The sequence below is a fragment of the Acipenser ruthenus genome, chromosome 26 (assembly GCF_902713425.1).
Source record: "Acipenser ruthenus chromosome 26, fAciRut3.2 maternal haplotype, whole genome shotgun sequence".
Taxonomy (NCBI): Eukaryota; Metazoa; Chordata; class Actinopteri; order Acipenseriformes; family Acipenseridae; genus Acipenser; species Acipenser ruthenus.
This window is the reverse complement of record NC_081214.1, coordinates 11,850,633-11,871,649: the sequence shown is the minus strand read 5'-3', so window position 1 is coordinate 11,871,649 and position 21,017 is coordinate 11,850,633. Positions and strand designations below refer to the sequence as shown.

Here is a 21,017-nt window from a genome sequence, read left to right as displayed (position 1 = left end):
GGGAAAAGTACAGTCGTGGAAAAGTACAGAGCAGTTAGAAGCAGTAAGGAGAAATTACATCTTTAATTGCTTTAATCAGAAAACACTGCAGCTTAAAGTCTAACAGCTGTGTGTCTTTTTCTGATAACAAGCTGAAGCTCAGAGCAGCTGATTCAAATTCGCCGCTGTTCTGAGACACGGGGGAGGGGCAGAGCCAGCAGCACAACACAGTTACAAACAAAAGCCAGGCAGTCTTTCCAGCGACAGCGTGTGAAAGTGATAGCGTGGGAGAAGTACAGTCGTGGAAAAGTACAGAGCAGTTAGAAGCAGTTTGAAAGCAGGTTGACAGCTGCAGAAGCTAAACTAAACATCCAAAAAAAATTATAATTAACATGGTCTTCAAACTAGTAATTTGTGACACCTGCATGATGTGGGAAATCCGAGAAAACCCAGCAGAGTTCAACCAAGTGTGTGTAAAGTGCCGCACGATCCAGGACTGGTAAGTATGCTAGAAATGGAGCAGCAATAGGAGCTTGAGGAGCTGGCACACCCACAATTCATGCAATTCATGGAAGTCAGCACCCCTAGCAGACTGAAAGCCACCAGGGAGATGGAAGATGATCAAAACATCTGGGTTCAGGTAGGCAGAAGCAGGCAAAAAAGAAACTTCGTCAAACACAACCTCCAGAAATCAAAACATCCAATAAATTTGAGCCACTTCAAAATTTATATGATCAAAACCAACATCAAGAGAACAAAAGGAACAACATCCAGGACCCTATAAACAGTGCTGGCCAGGCAGCAAAAAGAAGGGAGGTCATGATTGTTGGGGACTCCATACTGAGAAACACAGCAAGTTCAGTTCGCAGTTTGGACCCCATTACTACAACAGTGTGCTGCCTTCCAGGAGCCTCTGTCAAGCACATCACTGAGAATGTGGACAGGCTGGAATGAACAGGAGATGACCCGGAAGTAGTCGTCCCCATCAATACAAACAACACTGGAAGAGACAGACCAAGATCCTTGCAAAACAAATTCAGAGAGCTAGGAAGGAGATTAATAGACAAGACCAAAACTACGGTGTTTTCTGGGATACTGCCGGCACCTTGCAAAGGACCATATGGACATCTTTCTTGAACATTGGAGCACATTCTACAACAAGGACTATCTATATAGGTGGGACGGACAGCAATTAAACAAAAAGGGAACCAATCTACTTGGAGAAAGGATCCTTGAGGAGGTTCAGAAGCATTTAAACTAGAAAGCAAGGGGGGATAACAAAAAAACAGAAGGGAGACCACATCAAAACAAGTGCAACAACTCAGGTAAGACAGCCATTAAATATATTTATCTAAATGCTAGAAGTCTCAGAAACAAAATTTTAGAACTTGAAGCTAGTGCACTAAGAAGTAACTACGATGTGATAGGTGTTACAGAAACTTGGTTGTCTGAGAGTGATGGAGACGAATATAATATTAGTGGGTACACACTGTATAGGAAAGACAGGCAGGACAGAAGAGGCGGAGGGGTAGCGCTATACATAAGAAATAGCCTTGAAGCCCAGGTGTTAAATCAGGACAAAGAAAACAATGCAGAATCAATATGGGTGAGAATAATGGACACAAATTCAAAGGGCATAATAATAGGAGCATGCTATAGACCGCCAAATTCAGACGCTGAGCAAAATAATCTGTTATACAATGACATTCAAAATGCGTGTAGAAAAGGAGAATCCATACTAATGGGGGATTTCAACTTCTCCCATATAAAATGGGAAAAAGATGGTGGGGAGCACGACGGATGAAATTGAAATGGTGGAAATGACAAATGACTGCTTCCTAACGCAATTTGTCAAGGCACCGACTAGAGGGGAGGCATGCCTTGATTTAGTCTTCTCAAATAACAGACAGAATAACTAAAACAGAGGTCAGAGAGCCATTGACAAACTCAGACCACAACATGGTCTCATTTGAAGTGATTTTTAAAACCCAAAAAATAATGACTAAAAAGTTTACAATTTTAGAAAAGCAAACTATGAAGTTTTGAAACAGAGACTAACGGAAGTAGATTGGAGTAAAATGGAGAAAACATCCACAGAAAAAGGCTGGCGGTTTTTTAAAAATGTAGTACTAGAGGCACAAAACAATTACATCCCAAAAGCAGACAAATCTAAATCTAAAACAAAATGGCCAAAATGGTTTAATAGATGAATTTAAAAAAAAATCAGCAAAAAACGCACTTTACAGAGCATTTAAAAGGGACCAAAAACAAAGTACACAGAAAGAGTACTTGGAACTGCAAACGCAGAGAGAGATAGAAATCAATATTGCTAAGGGGGCTAAAACCAATTTCAAAATATTTTTCCAATATTATAACAGCAAGAGGACATTCAAAGAGGAGGTTAAATGTTTAAATGTCTAAGAGACACACATGGCAAAATCATAGATGAAGAAAAAAAAAATAGTAAATATATTAAATGATTACTTTTTACAAGATTTTTCAAAGGAGGACACGGACAACATGCCCCACATTTCGACCTGTTACTATCCAGTTTTAAATAACTTTAGCATAACAGAGGCAGAAGTGTTAAAGGGACTAGGAGCTCTTAAAATAAACAAATCCCCTGGGCCGGATGAGATCCTCCCAATACTACTCAAAGAAATGAAAGAAGTTATTTACAAACCGCTAACCAAGATCATGCAACAGTCTCTTGACACAGCGGTTGTACCAACAGCCTGGAAAATTGCAAACGTAATACCGATCCACAAAAAGGGAGACAAAACCGAACCAGATAACTTCAGACCAATAAGCCTGACTTCTATTATATGTAAACTTATGGAAACTATAATAAGATCTAAAATGGAAAATTACCTATATGGTAACAATATCCTGGGAGAGTGTCAGCATGGTTTTAGGAAAGGGAGATCGTGTCTTACTAACCTGCTTGACTTTTTTGAGGATGCAACATCGACAATGGATAATTGCAAAGCATACAACATGGTTTATTTAGAGTTCCAGAAAGCTTTTGACAAAGTCCCGCATAAAAGATTAATTCTCAAATTGAATGCAGTAGGGATTCAAGGAAATGCATGCACATGGATTAGGGAGTGGTTAACATGTAGAAAACAGAAAGTACTGATTAGAGGAGAAACCTCAATATGGAGCGAGGTAACCAGTGGTGTACCACTGGGATCAGTAGGTCCTCTGCTATTCCTAATCTACATTAATGATTTAGATTCTATGCTCAGATATATTGTGAAAAGTGCTGAATTTAAATCAAGGGAAGTAATGTTAAAACTTTACAATGCATTAGTAAGACCTCATCTAGAATATTGTGTTCAGTTCTGGTCACCTCGCCACAAAAAGGATATTGCTCCTATAGAAAGAGTGCAAAGAAGAGTGACCAGAATTATTCCTGTTTTAGAAGGCATGTTGTATGCAGACAGGCTAAAATAATTTTATCTATTCAGTCTTGAACAAAGTCGACTACGCGGCGATCTGATTCAAGCATTCAAAATTCTAAAAGGCATCAACAATGTCGACCCATGGACCTTTTTGACCTGAAAAAGAAACAAGGACCATGGGTCACAAATGGAGATTAGATAAAGGGGTATTCAAAACAGAAAATAAGAGGCACTTTTTACACAGAGAATTGTGGGAGTCTGGAAACAACTCCCCAGTAATGTTGTAGAAGCTGACACCCTGGGATCCTTCAAGAAGCTGCTTGATGAGGTTCTGGGATCAATAAACTGCTAACACCCAAACAAGAAACAAAATGGCCTCCTCTTATTTGTAAACTTTCTTATGTTCTTATGTTCTCTAAGGTCTTCAAGTGGGCACCTTCCATCTTTGGTGTTTCTTCGACTAGCCTACACACCTTAAGCGGACTCCACAGTGATTCTGGCATCATCCCCCTCTATCCTTCACTCAGCTAAGACCAGCTTACTTACCTTCCTTTACATCGATATCGCTTTCTTTCTACTATGCTTGAGGTGTCCACCCAAAATCTTTTCGTCTCAACCAGAGCCATTTGCTGCTCCTCTCTCTGCTTCAGATAAGTTCTTCACTATGTGTCACAACTCTTGATCATTGAATCCGATATCTCTGAGAAACCGGGTTGTGGAGTGTGCCACAGATCCTTGACAACCCATCTCCACTGGGTAAGCCTGGACTCTCCATCCTCGTTATTCCGCTTCAGCAGCTAGCTGAGCGTACTGAAGTTTCTTCCTTTCATACTTGTCTTCCACAGCATTCTCCCATGGCACTGTTAACTCTACCAGGTGAACAAAGTGTGGTGATTCAGATCACAAGACAATATCAGGTCAAAAGCTAGTAGTGGCAATCTCAGGTGGGAAAATAAGCCATTGTCCAACATCTGCCAGTCTCTAGCAGCTTCGAGTTGTCCTAGACGAGTTTTGGTTTTAATACCTTTTCTTGGTGGTTGGACGGAGGAATGTTGTTCTACATGTGTCATATATTCCTGGCAACCTGTTGGTCATGCTCCGCTTGTCAATGCTAAAGGCCAAACATTGCAGCACCTGGTCATGATGCCAAGTAAACCTTCCTTGGCTAAGACATCCTGTCACAGTGTGTCTTAATGTAGCTGGCAATGAACACAAAGGACACCATGGATCCTCTCCTACCCATAGATTTTAGGTTCTGTGGAGATGGGAGAACATCATATGTTGACCTGATGAGGAAACTGATCCTGCTCTGTTCCATTGTCCATAGATCTCACCAGCCGATCTTGTGTTGTTCCAAACTCTCCCATCTCGTCCATCCTCCCTGCTTGGCCTGGGAAACTGCCTTTACGCACTTCATCCTCTCCTGCTTTTGCACCTCGTTAACTACCAGCTTCCTCCGTTGAGCTGGGGCTGCTTTGTGCCTTTGTGCCATGTAGGAAGAGCTGAACTGAGACCAAGGCCTCCTCTTCCATGTTGTACTTGCCCTATTGTATCACTGATACGAAGGGCAGGCTTTGCATCTTCCACAGCTTCCTTTGCCATCCACTTCCAGTTTTCAACACAGGTGATGCCTCCCTCACACATTCGTCGTGTGACTCTACCAGTGTCATTTGTAGTCGAACCATGGCACACTTAAACTCCTCGGTTAGAGCTGAGACTGGCAGCTGCAGTATCACTTTACCATACAGTCCCACTCTGCTGAGGCAGCGTGGAACGCCTAACCATTTCCTGACGTATGAACTGATTAACACCTCCAGCTTCTCAACTGTTGTCAAGGAAACCTCATTATTATTTTATTATTTATTTCTTAGCAGACGCCCTTATCCAGGGCGACTTACAATTGTTACAAGATATCACTTTATTTTTTACATACAATTACATTTTTTTACACATTATTTTTACATACAATTACCCATTTATACAGTTGGGTTTTTTACTGGAGCAATCTAGGTAAAGTACCTTGCTCAAGGGTACAGCAGCAATGTCCCCCACCTGGTCAGGAGTCCAGAGCCCTAATCACTACTCCACACTGCTGCCCCTCATACACATTGAGTGGCCACAGAAGTCTCAGCAGTAGACCAAACTGAAAGCACCAGAGTTTAAGTTTGCCCGGTAAAGCACTGCTGTCTATGCTCTTCAACCCTTCCCCTGCTTGTTGTCTAACTTCTCCCACACAAACTGTGTCCTTTAGATCCCCGTCGTACCATCTCCCAAGACTCTTCACTGGCTTCTCAGACACTGTTGGTATTGCCTCACCATTAATGAAGAACGTTTTATCTACTACTTTACCTTTAATTATAGAGATGCTCCTTGATTTAGTTGGCTTGAATTGCATTCATGCCCATTCAATGTTATTGGTTAATTTGCCCAATATCCGATTAGTGCAGGCTACTGTTATAGTCATGGTTGTCATGTCATCCATGTATGCTCGAATTGGTGGTAGTCTCATTCCAGAAGCCAAGCGCTCTCCTCCCACTACACATTTTGATGCCCTAATGATTACTTCCATTGCCATGGTAAAAGCCAGTGGAGAAATGGTGCATCCTGCCATTATTCTAATTTCTAGACATTGCCATGTAGTAGTGAGTTCTGAAGTTGAAAAACAAAATTGCAAATCTCCAAAGTAGGCTTTCACTAAGTTTGTTATTGTCCTCGGTACACTGAAAAAATCAAATGCTGCCCAAAGAAGCTCATGTGGTACTGAACTGCATTGGCTAAATCCAGCAATGTCACATGGAGCTCCTTCCTCTCCTTTTTAGCTGTTTGAATTTGCTGCCAGATCACACTGATGTGCTCTAAGCATCCTGGGAAACCTGGAATACCGGCTTTCTGTACTGAAGTGTCACTGAAGCAGTTCAATAGGTAAGCTGACAAACTCTGAGCAACAATGCTGAGTACAGACAAGTCAGGATTGAAATTCATTAAAAAGTAACTGTTAGATAACTTTTACTGAAATGTCTAGTTTATTTACATTTTGCGAAAAACTGCCTGTGCATTTTTTTTATGTATATTTTGTTGACCTCAGGTGGGCAACGAAACTGGCAAAAAAACATACAGATTTGTTTAATGGTTAAAACTAAGTTAGATACATGTATAAAAGTTTGACTTGTTTACAATAGTGTATGTCTTGGACAAGGGATGGTTTGTGCATAATAGGGTAGGGGGGGCACTTACCAGTCCTTCCTCGGGCCCCATGACGACTCTTGTGGCTTCCATCATGACCTGCGATGAGGGTCCAATAGACTCTTGTTGCGCAGTATCATTTCTAACTTAGTGTTTTCAATGGAAACAGTTGAGTGGTTCAGAGGAAGAAGATAGAATTCAACTGATTACTGTATCGGGTGTCGAGTCTACATTTCTGCATCTGGAACGGGGGGTACCTCAGGGCAATGCCTGGACCCCTTCTGCTTTCATTGTTTATAAATTACATCTGTATATAGAAATACAATAGTGCATCACTGAAGTACAAACTGTGACAGATTTGCAACATTTTTTTTTTTTTTTTAAGGAATTGCAGAAGCTGTTCTCAATAACAGACTGGTACGTAATGCCAGATGAAGTGTTCTCAGGTACATGTTTCTCTTTAAATGTGTGTCAGGCAAAGATGATTAACCTCTGAGGTTAGTCACCACTATTCTTTGAGATCTCACATGACTCAAGTGCATTATGTCCTGTTAATAAGAAAGGAATGTGCAAAGCTGACATTTGCATATAGAACACCTTCTCATTCTACCAGGAACAGGACATTCAGAAGCAAAGTATTGCATTATTTAAAACGTGTTAGCGTTGATGATTGCTCTGCTGCTTTTATATTATGAGTGTGATTATATTTGTAATGTGTCGTGTGAGAGACGTAACTGGATTGTGTGTGGCTGCAGTCCTCCCGCACATCCTTGTGAATGAGATGATTCATCGGGTCATATCATGGATGGGGTCAAGTGTCATTGCTCTACTTTGAATGGTTTCAACAGCAGCATTGCAAACTGCCCACAGTCTTTGTAAAGACTCAACACAACTGTAACCCAACTATAATACCCCCTCAAAATACTGAAACCCTAATGTATTGTCTATTATTACAGTACACAGCACCATGTTTTTATTGGCTGTTATTACTATACACAGTACCACAGTTTTTTTCATCGCGTTTCCATTTGGTCTTATAGATACGTTTGTCCTGCCTTTAAGAAACATAAGAAACATAAGAAAGTTTACAAACGAGAGGAGACCATTCAGCCCATCTTGCTCGTTTGGTTGTTAGTAGCTTATTGATCCCAGAATCTCATCAAGCAGCTTCTTGAAGGAACCCAGGGTGTCAGCTTCAACAACATTACTGGGGAGTTGGTTCCAGACCCTCACAATTCTCTGTGTAAAAAAGTGCCTCCTATTTTCTGTTCTGAATGCCCCTTTATCTAATCTCCATTTGTGACCCCTGGTCCTTGTTCTGGGTCGACATTGTCAATACATTTTAGGATTTGAAATGCTTGAATCAGATCACCGCGTAGTCTTCTTTGTTCAAGACTGAATAGATTCAATTCTTTTAGCCTGTCTGCATATGAGATGCCTTTTAAACCCGGGATAATTCTGGTTGCTCTTCTTTGCACTCATTCTAGAGCAGCAATATCCTTTTTGTAACGAGGTAACCAGAACTGAACACAATATTCTAGATGAGGTCTTACTAATGCATTGTAAAGTTTTAACATTACTTCCCTTGATTTAAATTCAGCACTTTTCACAATATATCTGAGCATAGAATCTAAATCATTAATGTAGATTAGGAATAGCAGAGGACCTACTGATCCCAGTGGTACACCACTGGTTACCTCGCTCCATGTTGAGGTTTCTCCTCTAATCAGTACTTTCTGTTTTCTACATGTTAACCACTCCCTAATCCATGTGCATGCATTTCCTTGAATCCCTACTGCATTCAATTTGAGAATTAATCTTTTATGCAGGACTTTGTCAAAAGCTTTCTGGAAATCTAAATAAACCATGTTGTATGCTTTGCAATTATCCATTGTCGATGTTGCATCCTCAAAAAAGTCAAGCAGGTTAGTAAGACACGATCTCCCTTTCCTAAAACCATGCTGACACTCTCCCAGGATATTGTTATCATATAGGTAATTTTCCATTTTAGATCTTATTATAGTTTCCATAAGTTTACATATAATAGAAGTCAGGCTTATTGGTCTGAAGTTATCTGGTTCGGTTTTGTCTCCCTTTTTGTGGATCGGTATTACGTTTGCAATTTTCCAGTCTGTCGGTACAACCCCTGTGTCAAGAGACTGTTGCATGATCTTGGTTAGCGGTTTGTAAATAACTTCTTTCATTTCTTTGAGTACTATTGGGAGGATCTCATCTGGCCCAGGGGATTTGTTTATTTTAAGAGCTCCTAATCCCCTTAACACTTCTGCCTCTATGTTTGCTTTTTCACTTGCTCTTTCACTTGCTTTTTTGAGCCAGTGCAATTTGAGAATGTTGAGTAATTCTCTTCTGTGTCACGTCTGTGTCAGATGTGCAGCTCAAATGTATTTCTCTTCTACGGCTTAAGTTTCTGAAATACGTCTCGTTTGAACTATGTTTCATTTGTTTCTACTTTTCTTTCTCCCATAGTGGTTTCAGGGCAAATAACTGAGACATACAATATATAAGCATATCAAGATTCCCAGGCATTTCTCAGAAAGGTGAGCAGTTCACTTTCCCTCTGTGTAGCTTGGTATGCAGTATTAAATAAAGTCAATTTATCATTCATTTAGGCCTGTAGACAATTCACACTTTTGACCCTTATTGATTGTTAAGGTGGATAGCCAATGATATTTTAAATTATTCTAAAAGGGTATATAATACAAGATGTTGGTGCTTCAGGTTGAAAAACACTTCCTTCCTCAGGGTTAGTTTAACAGGCCTGGGTTGACACTTTATTATAATTAGTAGTATTATTATTGATTTCTCAGCAGACACCCTTATCCAGGGCGACTTACAGTCGTAAACAAAAATACATTTCAAGAATCACAGTACAAGTATTAATACAATTAAGAGCAAGATAAAATACAATGACTTCAGTTCTAGCAAGTACAAGTACAGGTATATGACAAAATACGATTCAATAACGGAGCAGATAACAGTGTCAGTGATGGTTACATCAGGATATAATTAAATACAAAATACTACAGATTAAATAACACTTGTGACAGATTACAGTACTCTAAAGTACAGGATTAAATGCAGTAAAATAGGGAGCAAGTAAAGAGCATTAAGGAAGAGTGATAGTGTCCAGAGTGAAAAGAGGAGTTCTACAGGTGCTGTCTGAAGAGGTGAGTCTTGAGGAGGCGCAGGATGGTGGTCAGGGACTGGGCAGTCATGACATCTGTAGGAAGGTCATTCCACCACTGCGGGTGAGCGTGGAGAAGGAGCGGGCTCTGGAGGCAGGGGAGCGTAAAGGAGGTACAGCCAGTATTCTAGTGCAGGCGGAGCGGAGAGGTCGAGTGGGGGTGTAGGGAGAGATGAGGGTCTGGAGGTAGCTGGGTGCAGTCTGGTCAAGGCATCTGTAAGCGAGTACAAGAGTCTTGAACTGGATGCGAGCGGTGATCGGGAACCAGTAGAGTGAGCGGAGCAGTGGAGTTGCGTGGGAGAAGTGAGGCAGAGAGAACACCAGGCGAGCAGCAGAGTTCTGGATGAGCTGGAGCAGACGGATGGCGGACGCAGGGAGACCAGACAGGAGGGAGTTGCAGTAGTCTAGGCGGGAGAGTACCAGAGCCTGGACCAGGAGCTGGATGGTGTAGTTGGTGAGGAAGGGTCGGATTATTCGTATGTTGCTCAGGAAGAATCAGCAAGTGCGTACCAGAGTGGAGATATGCTGGGAATAAGAGGGGCAGAGGTCCAGGGTGACTCCGAGGTTCTTAGCTGAGGAGGAGGGAGAGAGTGTGGTAGATTCCAGAGGAATGGAGATAGAGTGATCAGAGGAGGGGGAGGAGGAGTAGGAGGGAAAGAAAAGGAGGTCAGATTTAGAGCGGTTGAGTTTGAGGTGATACTTGTGTATCCAGGAGAAAATAGCAGACAGACAGGTAGAGATACAGGAGGGGATGGTGGAGTCAGAGGTGGGGAAGGAGAGGAAAATCTGAGCATCATCAGCATAGAAATGGTATGAGAAACCATAGGATGCGATGAGGGGGCCCAGGGAGCGGGTGTAGAGAGAGAACAGGAGAGGACCCAAGACTGACCCTTGGAGGACTCCTGTTAAGAGAGGGCGAGGTGTGGAGGTTGCGCCACGCCAGGTTACCTGGTAAGTGCGGTTGGAGAGGTAGGAGGAGAACCAGGCCAGAGCAGTGCCAGAGATTCCCAGGTCAGCGAGAGAGGATAGTAGAATAGAGTGATCGACAGTGTCAAAGGCAGCAGAGAGGTCGAGGAGAATTAGGACAGAGGAGAGAGGGGCAGCTTGGGCAGAGTTTAGTCAGTTAGTGACAGTTAGTGACACGATTGAAGCAGATGTACAACATTTGAAATCTGTTGGCAATTTACAGGTATTAAAAGGCATTGAGAAACCCTTTTTTATGCTATTTCTCTAAAGTTCTCAACCAAAACCAAGACTCACTGGTATCATTGACAGATGTCAGAATGTAATTGGTTTTATCAGTTTATGTAACTTGGTTACATGGGTTAGTGTATGCTGAATTAGCCCCTCTGTCTGCATGTGTTTCATGGCTTATTTCTCTGCTCCTCAAGCAGGCAGTGTAAAACAAACCTGAAAAGGGGCTTTGATTCCTCCGAGGTTTTCATTAATACATTCTAATTAATGGAAAGTGTAGCTTATTATTTATACAACAGAGTGTTCCTGCTTGTGATCTATTACTGCTTCTGTTTTACTGCTAATTTGTTTCTGCATATATTATTTTGGCAGTTTTTTTTTTTTAAACAAGGCACCTGATCTCTGTGTTTTATTTTTGCTATATTCACAGTATTAAATGATAGATTAGGAATAGCAGAGGACTAGCATTAGGTCCTGTGATATTCCTAATCTACATTAATGATTTAGATTCTGGTATATTAAGCAAACTTGTTAAATTTGCAGACGACACAAACATAGGAGTGGAAAACACTGTTGCAGCAGCAAAGGTCATTCAAAATGATCTAGACAGCATTCAGAACTGGGCAGACACATGGCAAATGACATTTAATAGAGAAAAGTGTAAGGCACTGCACATAGGCAATAAAAAATGTGCATTATAAATATCATATGGGAGATACTGAAGTTGAAGAAGGAATCTATGAAAAAAACCTAGGAGTTTATATTGACTCAGAAATGTCTTCATCTAGACAATGGGGAAGCTATAAAAAAAGGCCAACAAGATGCTCGGATATATTGTGAGAAGTGTTGAATTTAAATCAAGGGAAGTAATGTTAAAACTTTACAATGCATTAGTAAGACCTCATCTAGAATATTGTGTTCAGTTCTGGTCACCTTGTTACAAAAAGGATATTGCTGCTCTAGAAAGAGTGCAAAGAAGAGCAACCAGAATTATCCCGGGTTTAAAAGGCATGTCATATTCAGACAGGCTCAAATAATTTAATCTATTCAATCTTGAATAAAGAAGATTACATGGTGATCTGATTCAAACATTCAAAATCCTAAAAGGTATTGACAATGTCGACCCAGGGGACTTTTTTGACCTGAAAAAAGAAACAAGGACCAGGGGTCCCAAATGGAGATTAGATAAAGGGGCATTCAGAACAGAAAATATTAGGCACTTTTTTTTACACAGAGTATTGTGAGGGTCTGGAACCAACTCCGCAGTAATGTTGTTGAAGCTGACACTCTGGGATCCTTCAAGAAGCTGCTTGATAAGATTCTGAGATCAATAAGCTACTAACAACCAAACGAGCAAGATGGGCTGAATGGCTTCCTCTAGTTTGTAAACTTTATGTTCTTATGTGTATATATATATATATATATATATATATATATATATATATATATATATATATATATATATATACACAGAGACACACACACACACACACACATGTCATCCATAACTATACCACAATCAATGGAAAAATATGTGGTAAATGTCACAGGATAGCTTGCGTGGTGACATCAGACCAGGAAGTAGCGGACACAGCGTGGGGAGTGATGAAGCGCTGTTGCGCAGATTTAATAAACAAACCTTTAAACAAAACAAAAGCACTGTGACAAAACAAATAGACAAACAAAACACTGACAAACAATACAAACAGTGCAAGACGTGCGCATGCAGTATAACAACCTGGTTTCTAGTTAACAAAACAAAAAATTGGCTAACGAATGCAAATAAATTGTAACAACTAAATATAAATCTCATAAAAATCCATATTAATTAAGTATTTGAGCAATGTTTTGTTTGGCTGACTTATCCACTAAATCAAATTCAGGTTGAGTAACTCGTTTAAAGTGGAGCTTGACTGGCTTCAAAAGGTGTTAAAAAAATGAATTGTCAAGTAAAATACTCTCTGCCTCTCTTTCCATCGGGAGTGCCTGCTCTTCAGATGACGGGACTAGCTGCTCATGGTTGGTAAATTGAGGCTGGTGAATAGTGACCTTTTTGTTTCCACTGTACGGAGGGAGGATTGTGAGGAGAGTCTGTAAAGCCCCAGACGGCTCTGGCTGAAACAGTCACAATCCTGTGAGCATTGCCTTAAAGTGCTCCCATAACACATGATATAGGGGGTTAAACCCTGGTTTCATTTAGCTTGCATACTGGCCTAAGCAGAAACCCTGACAATGTGAATTTCTATGCCAAAACAGCCACAAAGACTACTGCTGTACATTCATGACATATTGTACTTTAATATTACTGCACAGAGAACATCCACTGAAATATTGTACATACATTGCAGCAAACTGGACTGTAATTAAACAGCATTAAAGAAATGTTTATTTTCAACATGTATGCATTATTTTTTTTCCCCAAAAGTCAATAGTATGTTATAATTAAATTAACATATACTAATAATGTAAGTGTTTGTGACAAACCGGGGTGTGTTTGTCTTCTCTTGTCTTTTTGTGTAAAAAAAGAGCACGGGTAGGTTTCTACTATAAATATAAAACAAAACCCTTCCAGGAGTGCTAACTACATATTTCAGTTCTAAACTAATAAACTGGACGGCTAAGCCGTTTACCAGCATCAAACATGTATACTCTTGAAATATAAACACAGCACCTTTTCTTTGTTCCAGCTCCCTGGTTGTCTCTCTCTGATGGAGCTCTGGGCTCTCCTTTTATAGAATGTGGCTGCTCCCAATTAGCACCAATTATTCCAGTTGTAAACTGATCAGAATCGTGTAAGAACCAGCATCAATTCCTGGTCTGTACTCTGAAAAGCTCTCCCAATCTCAATCCGTGAAAAACATATAAGCAACAAACCCCAGTTAGCACAAATCTTGGTAACAGTATCTATGTAGTTCAGAATATTGGTACACAGGGTCTCTGACTAGAATAGACAAATCCACGCTCACTAGATAATGAAGATCAATACACATGCGTTGAAACCACTTGATAGCCGGTCAATTCATTTACATTCACATTTAAAAAATGTGCCGATTGTGCATTGTGTGAATAGGGAACTGTTTACTTTGACAGAATATGGTAAATATTTTCAAAATGTTTTCTTTTTTTTTTTTTTTTTTTAGAAATGCAGTATTATATAAGTTGATCAAATAAGACATATGTTATACGGATAACCTTGTTCCTACAGCATGTTGTAATCAGTACTATTAGGAGATAATTATAATAAAATAATAAGGTCCAATCCTTTGATTCTACTAACGCCAAGGAAGATCAGGCCGTGTCTTGATTTGAAAGAGATTGGTCTCCCCAGGGAAATCAACCCAGGTCAAATTTATGATTGCAAATATGGATACATTCAAAAGCAAATTAAGTCTAAATGGCTAAATGAAAAGTATGGGTAATATAACTCAAGTTGGTTCTTTATTTGCAGCTTGATTTGAATCAAATTGAATTTCAGAAGGTTGCATCCAAAGACAAAAAGTATAAAGAACTACTAACACAGCGTGGTGTTTTATGTAAGTAATTGAATTAATTTTAGAATACATTGTAGAGTCAAATCAAAGCCCAGCATAGCCTGCTGTGGCTCCGTTCTGTGTCCATTAGTTTGCAAATTATAGTGCAATTAATGAAGGAACTTTCTGTACAATTTTTTTTTTTTTCAATGAAAAAAGGCTCTGAAAAATATGTTACAAATTAAAGTAAATTGGCATGTACCCTGCAATATTGTAAGGTGTATTTTTTTCCTCGTCAACTGTATGTACTTTCAAGCAGGGTTAGAGGAAGTCTAAAACTACAGTACTGTTAACTAAAGAAACAAATACATGTAAACTACGAGAAAATGTAACAAACAAACAGCAAAGAATGATAGTGTCAGTATATGGATGTAGAGATGGCAGATCTACTGCTTTGAAGCTTGCAGATTTAAGTCAGGTTTTGAGAATTGTTTCAGTGGAGAGCCATGGCTCTGTGGCAGTAATGCACAGCACAGCACCTCATTCTGCTCTGCCATGTGGTATACAAGCAGAACACTCAAGTGTCATTACGAAATGCAAAGGAGTTGAAAAAACGGGGTTTGATTTCACTCTATAAAAGGCCTTGTTCTTATTCAAACACAGCAGGATGAAATCATGCAGTCTGACACTGGATACCAAAGAAGCAACATGCACTGCATTCAAATGAATGAACACTGCTGCGTCTTTTTAAAGGTGGTCCTATGTGTTATACTTTAAAATTAACTAAACACGCATGTTTCTCCCTTTTATAAATCAACAATCAGTAGGATTTAATGTTGGTGGTTTTGATGCTGTCAGGCTAATGTGACCCCAGAAACAGATGAGGGATCTGTTGTATTGATCTCAACAGTGATTGATCCAAACACTCTAACATTGATGAACCTGATTTTTTGTTGAATAAACTAGAGGTCAGCACGGGTAGAGAATCTGGAACCGGGAACCCGTCGTGAAAAAGACCCGGATACCCGGGTAATAATAACATAACATTAAAAAAACCCACAAATATTCATGTTTTAAGTGCACGACACATATTTAAATGCTACATAGTACACATACATAAGAACATAAGAACATAAGAAAGTTTACAAACGAGAGGAGGCCGTTCAGCCCATCTTGCTCGTTTGGTTGTTAGTAGCTTATTGATCCCAGAATCTCATCAAGCAGCTTCTTGAAGGAACCCAGGGTGTCAGCTTCAACAACATTACTGGGGAGTTGCAGACCCTCACAATTCTCAGTGTGAAAAAGTGCCTCCTATTTTCTGTTCTGAATGCCCCTTTATCTAATCTCCATTTGGGACCCCTGGTCCTTGTTCCTGGGTCGACATTGTCAATACCTTTTAGGATTTGAAATGCTTGAATCAGATCACCGCGTAGTCTTCTTTGTTCAAGACTGAATAGATTCAATTCTTTCTGCATACGACATGCCTTTTAAACCCGGGATAATTCTGGTTGTTTTTCTTTGCACTCTTTCTAGAGCAGCAATGTCCTTTTTGTAATGAGGTGACCAGAACCAAACAGAATATTCTAGGTGAGGTCTTACTAATGCATTGTAAAGTTTTAACATTACTTCCCTTGATTTAAATTCAACACTTCTCACAATATATCCAAGCACCTTGTTGGCCTTTTTCATAGCTTCCCCACATTGTCTAGATGAAGACATTTCTAAGTCAACATAAACTCCTAGGTTTTTTTCATAGATTCCTTCTTCAATTTCAGTATCTCCCATATGATGTTTATAGCACATTTTTATTGCCTGCGTGCAGTACCTTACACTTTTCTCTATTAAATGTCATTTGCCATGTGTATGTCCAGTTCTGAATGCTGTCTAGATCATTTTGAATGACCTTTGCTGCTGCAACAGTGTTTGCCACTCCTCCTATTTTTGTGTCGTCTGCAAATTTAACGAGTTTGCTTACTATATCAGAGTCTAAATCATTAATGTAGATTAGGAATAGCAGAGGACCTAATACTGATCCCTGTGGTACACCACTGGCTACGTCACTCCATTTTGAGGTTTCTCCTCTAATCAGTACTTTATGTTTTCTACATGTTAACCACTCCCTAATCTATGTGCATGCATTTCCTTGAATCCCTACTGCATTCAGTTTTAATCTTTTATGCGGGACTTTGTCAAAAGCTTTCTGGAAATCTAAATAAACCATGTCGTATGCTTTGCAATTATCCATTGTCAATGTTGCATCCTCAAAAAAGTCAAGCAGGTTAGTTAGACACGATCTCCCTTTCCTAAAACCATGCTGACACTCTTCCAGGATATTGTTACCATATAGGTAATTTTCCATTTTAGATCTTATTATAGTTTCCATAAGTTTACATATAATAGAAGTCAGGCTTATTGGTCTGAAGTTATCTGGTTCGGTTTTGTCTCCCTTTTTGTGGATCGGTATTACGTTTGCAATTTTCCAGTCTGTCGGTACAACCCCTGTGTCAAGAGACTGTTGCATGATCTTGGTTAGCGGTTTGTAAATAACTTCTTTCATTTCTTTGAGTACTATTGGGAGGTCCAGGGGATTTGTTTATTTTAAGAGCTCCTAGTCCCTTTAACACTTCAGCCTCTGTTATACTAAAGTTATTTAAAACTGGATAGGAACAGGTCGATATGTGGGGCATGTTGTCCGTGTCCTCCTTTAGTTGTCCGTGTCCTCCTTTGTTGTCCGTGTCCATTAGTCCTTCAGATGTGTAGATCTTGTGTAGCCTTTCTAAGTACTGGAAACATCGGAATAATAATAATAATAAAAAAACATCTGGGTTTGAATACAGTTATTAATGTTAAATGATTCTTTGCAACATCTAGTGGCCATATTCTGCTGTTGTTGTTGTTTTAAAACATGGCATCCAAGCAAAGGAGCTTATTTTCATACCTAAAACTACGTTAAAGTAAGTATGTTTGTAATTTATTCATTCGTTGATTTACAGGTTTTATTTAAAGCATGGTTAATATAGATGTGAAAGAAAGATAATTTACGAACATCAGTTTAGCTCTTACTAGGGCTCTTCGTTTTTGCTTTTTATTTTTGGTCATGTGATGAAGTTATATTAAAGTTATATTGTCCCAACTCCATTTCTTAATTAATCTCTTGGAAAAGTGTTGATTGTGAAACAAGATCACTTTTGTTTTTTCTCCCGTAACTTGAAAAAGAGTTAAATTGATAATGTAAAAAAAAGGCAGCTCCTTATTTTTAATTCAAACGGAACACACAAAGCGAGTTAAGTTAAATTGCTTTTCCCGGATTTAAATTCTTAACGACTCGTTGCAAAAATGTTACAACCTGTTTTGCAAATAATAGTTCCCTCTTAATTACGATTTAATTAAATCAATTTAACTTCACTCGCTGTTTGCATTCGGTTTGAATTAAAAACAAGGAGATGCCTTTTTTATACATTATCAATGAAACAGAATCATAGTCTCAATCAAGTTACAGGAGAAAAAACTAAAGTGAACATGTTTCACAATCGACACTTTTCCAAGAGTTTAATTGAACAGAGTGGGCTAAAAAAAAAAAAAAAGGGGGGGGACACCACCTGATCAAAAATAAAACCTGAAAACGAAGAGCCCTGCTCATGCTGTGGTGTGTTAATCTACATGATTACTATGAGAAAGACATTGCTAGCACACTTAACATGCGCCACAAATATTTTTATTTAACCCAAAACAAAATAGGTCACCGTTTCTTAAGTGTGTGAGGAATGTTCTTCCTGCTGATTTCATTTTGTACTTACGCATTTGGAGGGAGTGCGTAAGCTTTTTCTTAGTTGATCTGCTTCATTAAAATAAAATAAAATGTTTCCCAATACTCACAATACCGTATGTGTTTATTCATTTTTAAATAAAGGCTACTTATTTGATATATTTGGCAAGAATCTATATCTGCACAATAACTGCAGATAAGGCATTCTGTGTTGGAAGCCACACGGTTATTATTATTATGGATCACAGATCTATTATTAACGTAAACCCAACAGGATGTGTTTTGTTTCCGATTTAGTTCCTCAGAAGACCAGTCACTGCAGTTATTATTATTGAGGTGTACTTGCTGCTCGCTGTGTTATTGTTTTCTGTAAAACCTTGATATCCTGTCAGTTAAGAAAAGGCTTCATGCAAAGCTAGTTTAACACTGTCTTTATTATGCCGGCCAGAGACCCGCACTTACAACTGCATTGTCATGTTTTCTACATTTTCTTTAAATTCTTAAATTAATAAAATCGATGCCCGTGTAGTAAAAAGAGACCCGGGTCGGGTAATTTAAAACCTGACGGGCACCCGGGTTTTCAGGTAAACCTTATTTTACTGTATTTAAATTGTTGGTATTTTTAATTGTTTGGCAGATCTAAATGTTACGTATGCTGGGTTACAGTGCAACAAAAAATATTTTTGTACAGTGAAATATTGTAAAAATAATATTATCATATAGTGGTGTATACTGTATTCAGTATTACATTTCAGTCTATTGAGCACAGATAGATAGCTAGTCATTCTTTACATCATGACAACACAATTCCAACCCAAATCTGAGTTTGAGATGGACCTACAGAAGGGCTTCTCATTTTAATTAAATAAGCAACATGCCCAGGTAGCTTTGCACGGATACCTGTCAGACAATAAATCAGAAAGTCTGTGTCTGTACTTCACAGGGATTTAAGCAGCTTTGCAACAGGACTGCCTACAGCATTACCATTCTCTAAATGAACATGTCTGAGGGGATATTATTCATTCCAATCACAGACCCCACAATATTCAAGAATACATTAAGCTAAGCCTTGTAATTCAAATATATTTCATAAAACATCAAAGCTGCACAGTTTGAAATTGTTATTCGAGAACATCGTTTCATGATTGTAAAGCTGTGCAAAGATTCAGGAAGGGTACTACAGTATAAATACACCTGCAAACACGACTGACAGGCTTGTGTAACCATCACCAAAAGACATGACACAGGGAGATAACAAACTATCAATCCTACATGAGGTTTCAATAGACATGACACAGGGAGATAACAAACTATCAATCCTACATGAGGTTTCAAAAGACATGACACAGGGAGATAACAAACTTTCAATCCTACATGAGGTTTCAAAAGACATGACACAGGGAGATAACAAACTATCAATCCTACATGAGGTTTCAAAAGACATGACACAGGGAGATAACAAACTATCAATCCTACATGAGGTTTCAAAAGACATGACACAGGGAGATAACAAACTATCAATCCTACATGAGGTTTCAAAAGACATGACACAGGGAGATAACAAACTTTCAATCCTACATGAGGTTTCAAAAGACATGACACAGGGAGATAACAAACTATCAATCCTACATGAGGTTTCAAAAGACATGACACAGGGAGATAACAAACTATCAATCCTACATGAGGTTTCAAAAGACATGACACAGGGAGATAACAAACTATCAATCCTACATGAGGTTTCAAAAGACATGACACAGGGAGATAACTGTTATATCCGTAATAGTTCAGTAACCCCAGGAAGGAACGCAGCTGGCTGACGTTCTGAGGCGCTGGGGCGTCCAAGATAGCCTTGGTCTTGGAGGGAGCCTTGTGGAGACCTGTGGCGTCGATCACATGTCCGAGATATTCCACCGATGACTGGAAAAACTTGCATTTGTCTTTTCGAACTCGGAGTCCATAGTCCTGCAGCTTTTGTAAAGTTGCATCCAGGTTCCGGAGATGGTCCTCTTCGTCCTTCCCAGTAACCAGGATATCATCCAGGTAGCATTGAACTCCTGGCAATCGACTCAAGATTTGATCCATTGCCCTCTGGAACAACGCTGGTGCTGATGTGATTCCAAAAGGAAGACGACAGTACCTGAACAACCCCTTGTGTGTCGTAACAGTCAGCAGTTCCCTTGATTTTCCATCCACATGCATTTGCAGGTAGGCTTGGCAGAGGTCGATTTTACTGAACTTTTGACCCCCAGCTAGGCCTGCAAACAGATCATCAATGTGCGGTAGCGGATACTGCTCGACTGACAACACAGGGTTAAGAGTCACTTTAAAATCTCCACATATTCTGATTGACCCATCCTTCTTGAGGACAGGTACGATGGGCGTCACCCATTCACTCACACTGACCGGCTCCAGCACTCCATCCTTCACTAGAGCGTCGAGATCCACCTCCACCTTTGGTCTGATAACGTAGGGTGCTTTCAGAAACTTTGGTTTGCTGTCTGGCTTAATATCAAGCTTCACTGTAATGTCTTTCATGCTACCCAGCTCACTTTTAAAAACTTTGTAATGTCTCTTTAAAATGGAGGGTAGACCTGAGTCTCCATGGGTCATCATGTGTACTGACGGCCAGCCCAGTTTGATACTCTCCATCCATGAGCGTCCCAGTAGAGAAGGGTAGTCACCTTTAACTACATAGAGTGGCAGTTTTGCAGTCTGTCCATTTAACTGAACCCCAGTGATTCCTTTCATAGCAACAGATTCTCCAGTATATGTCTTTAACACCACGTTGGCTGGCTGAAGTGGAAGGTGTTTCAATG

General features: G+C 39.6%; 1 protein-coding gene across 1 annotated transcript; it reads right to left on the bottom strand.

Annotated features, from left to right (window-relative positions):
- Window positions 1-19,565: 19,565 nt before the first annotated feature.
- Window positions 19,566-20,736, bottom strand: LOC131701796 (uncharacterized protein K02A2.6-like). The gene is made up of 2 exons (XM_059001729.1): window positions 19,933-20,736; window positions 19,566-19,571 (listed from the first exon to the last, which is right to left on the bottom strand). Exons 1-2 carry the CDS (start codon window positions 20,734-20,736, stop codon window positions 19,566-19,568), a joined length of 810 nt encoding a protein of 269 aa, XP_058857712.1.
- Between the last annotated feature and the right edge of the window lie 281 nt (window positions 20,737-21,017).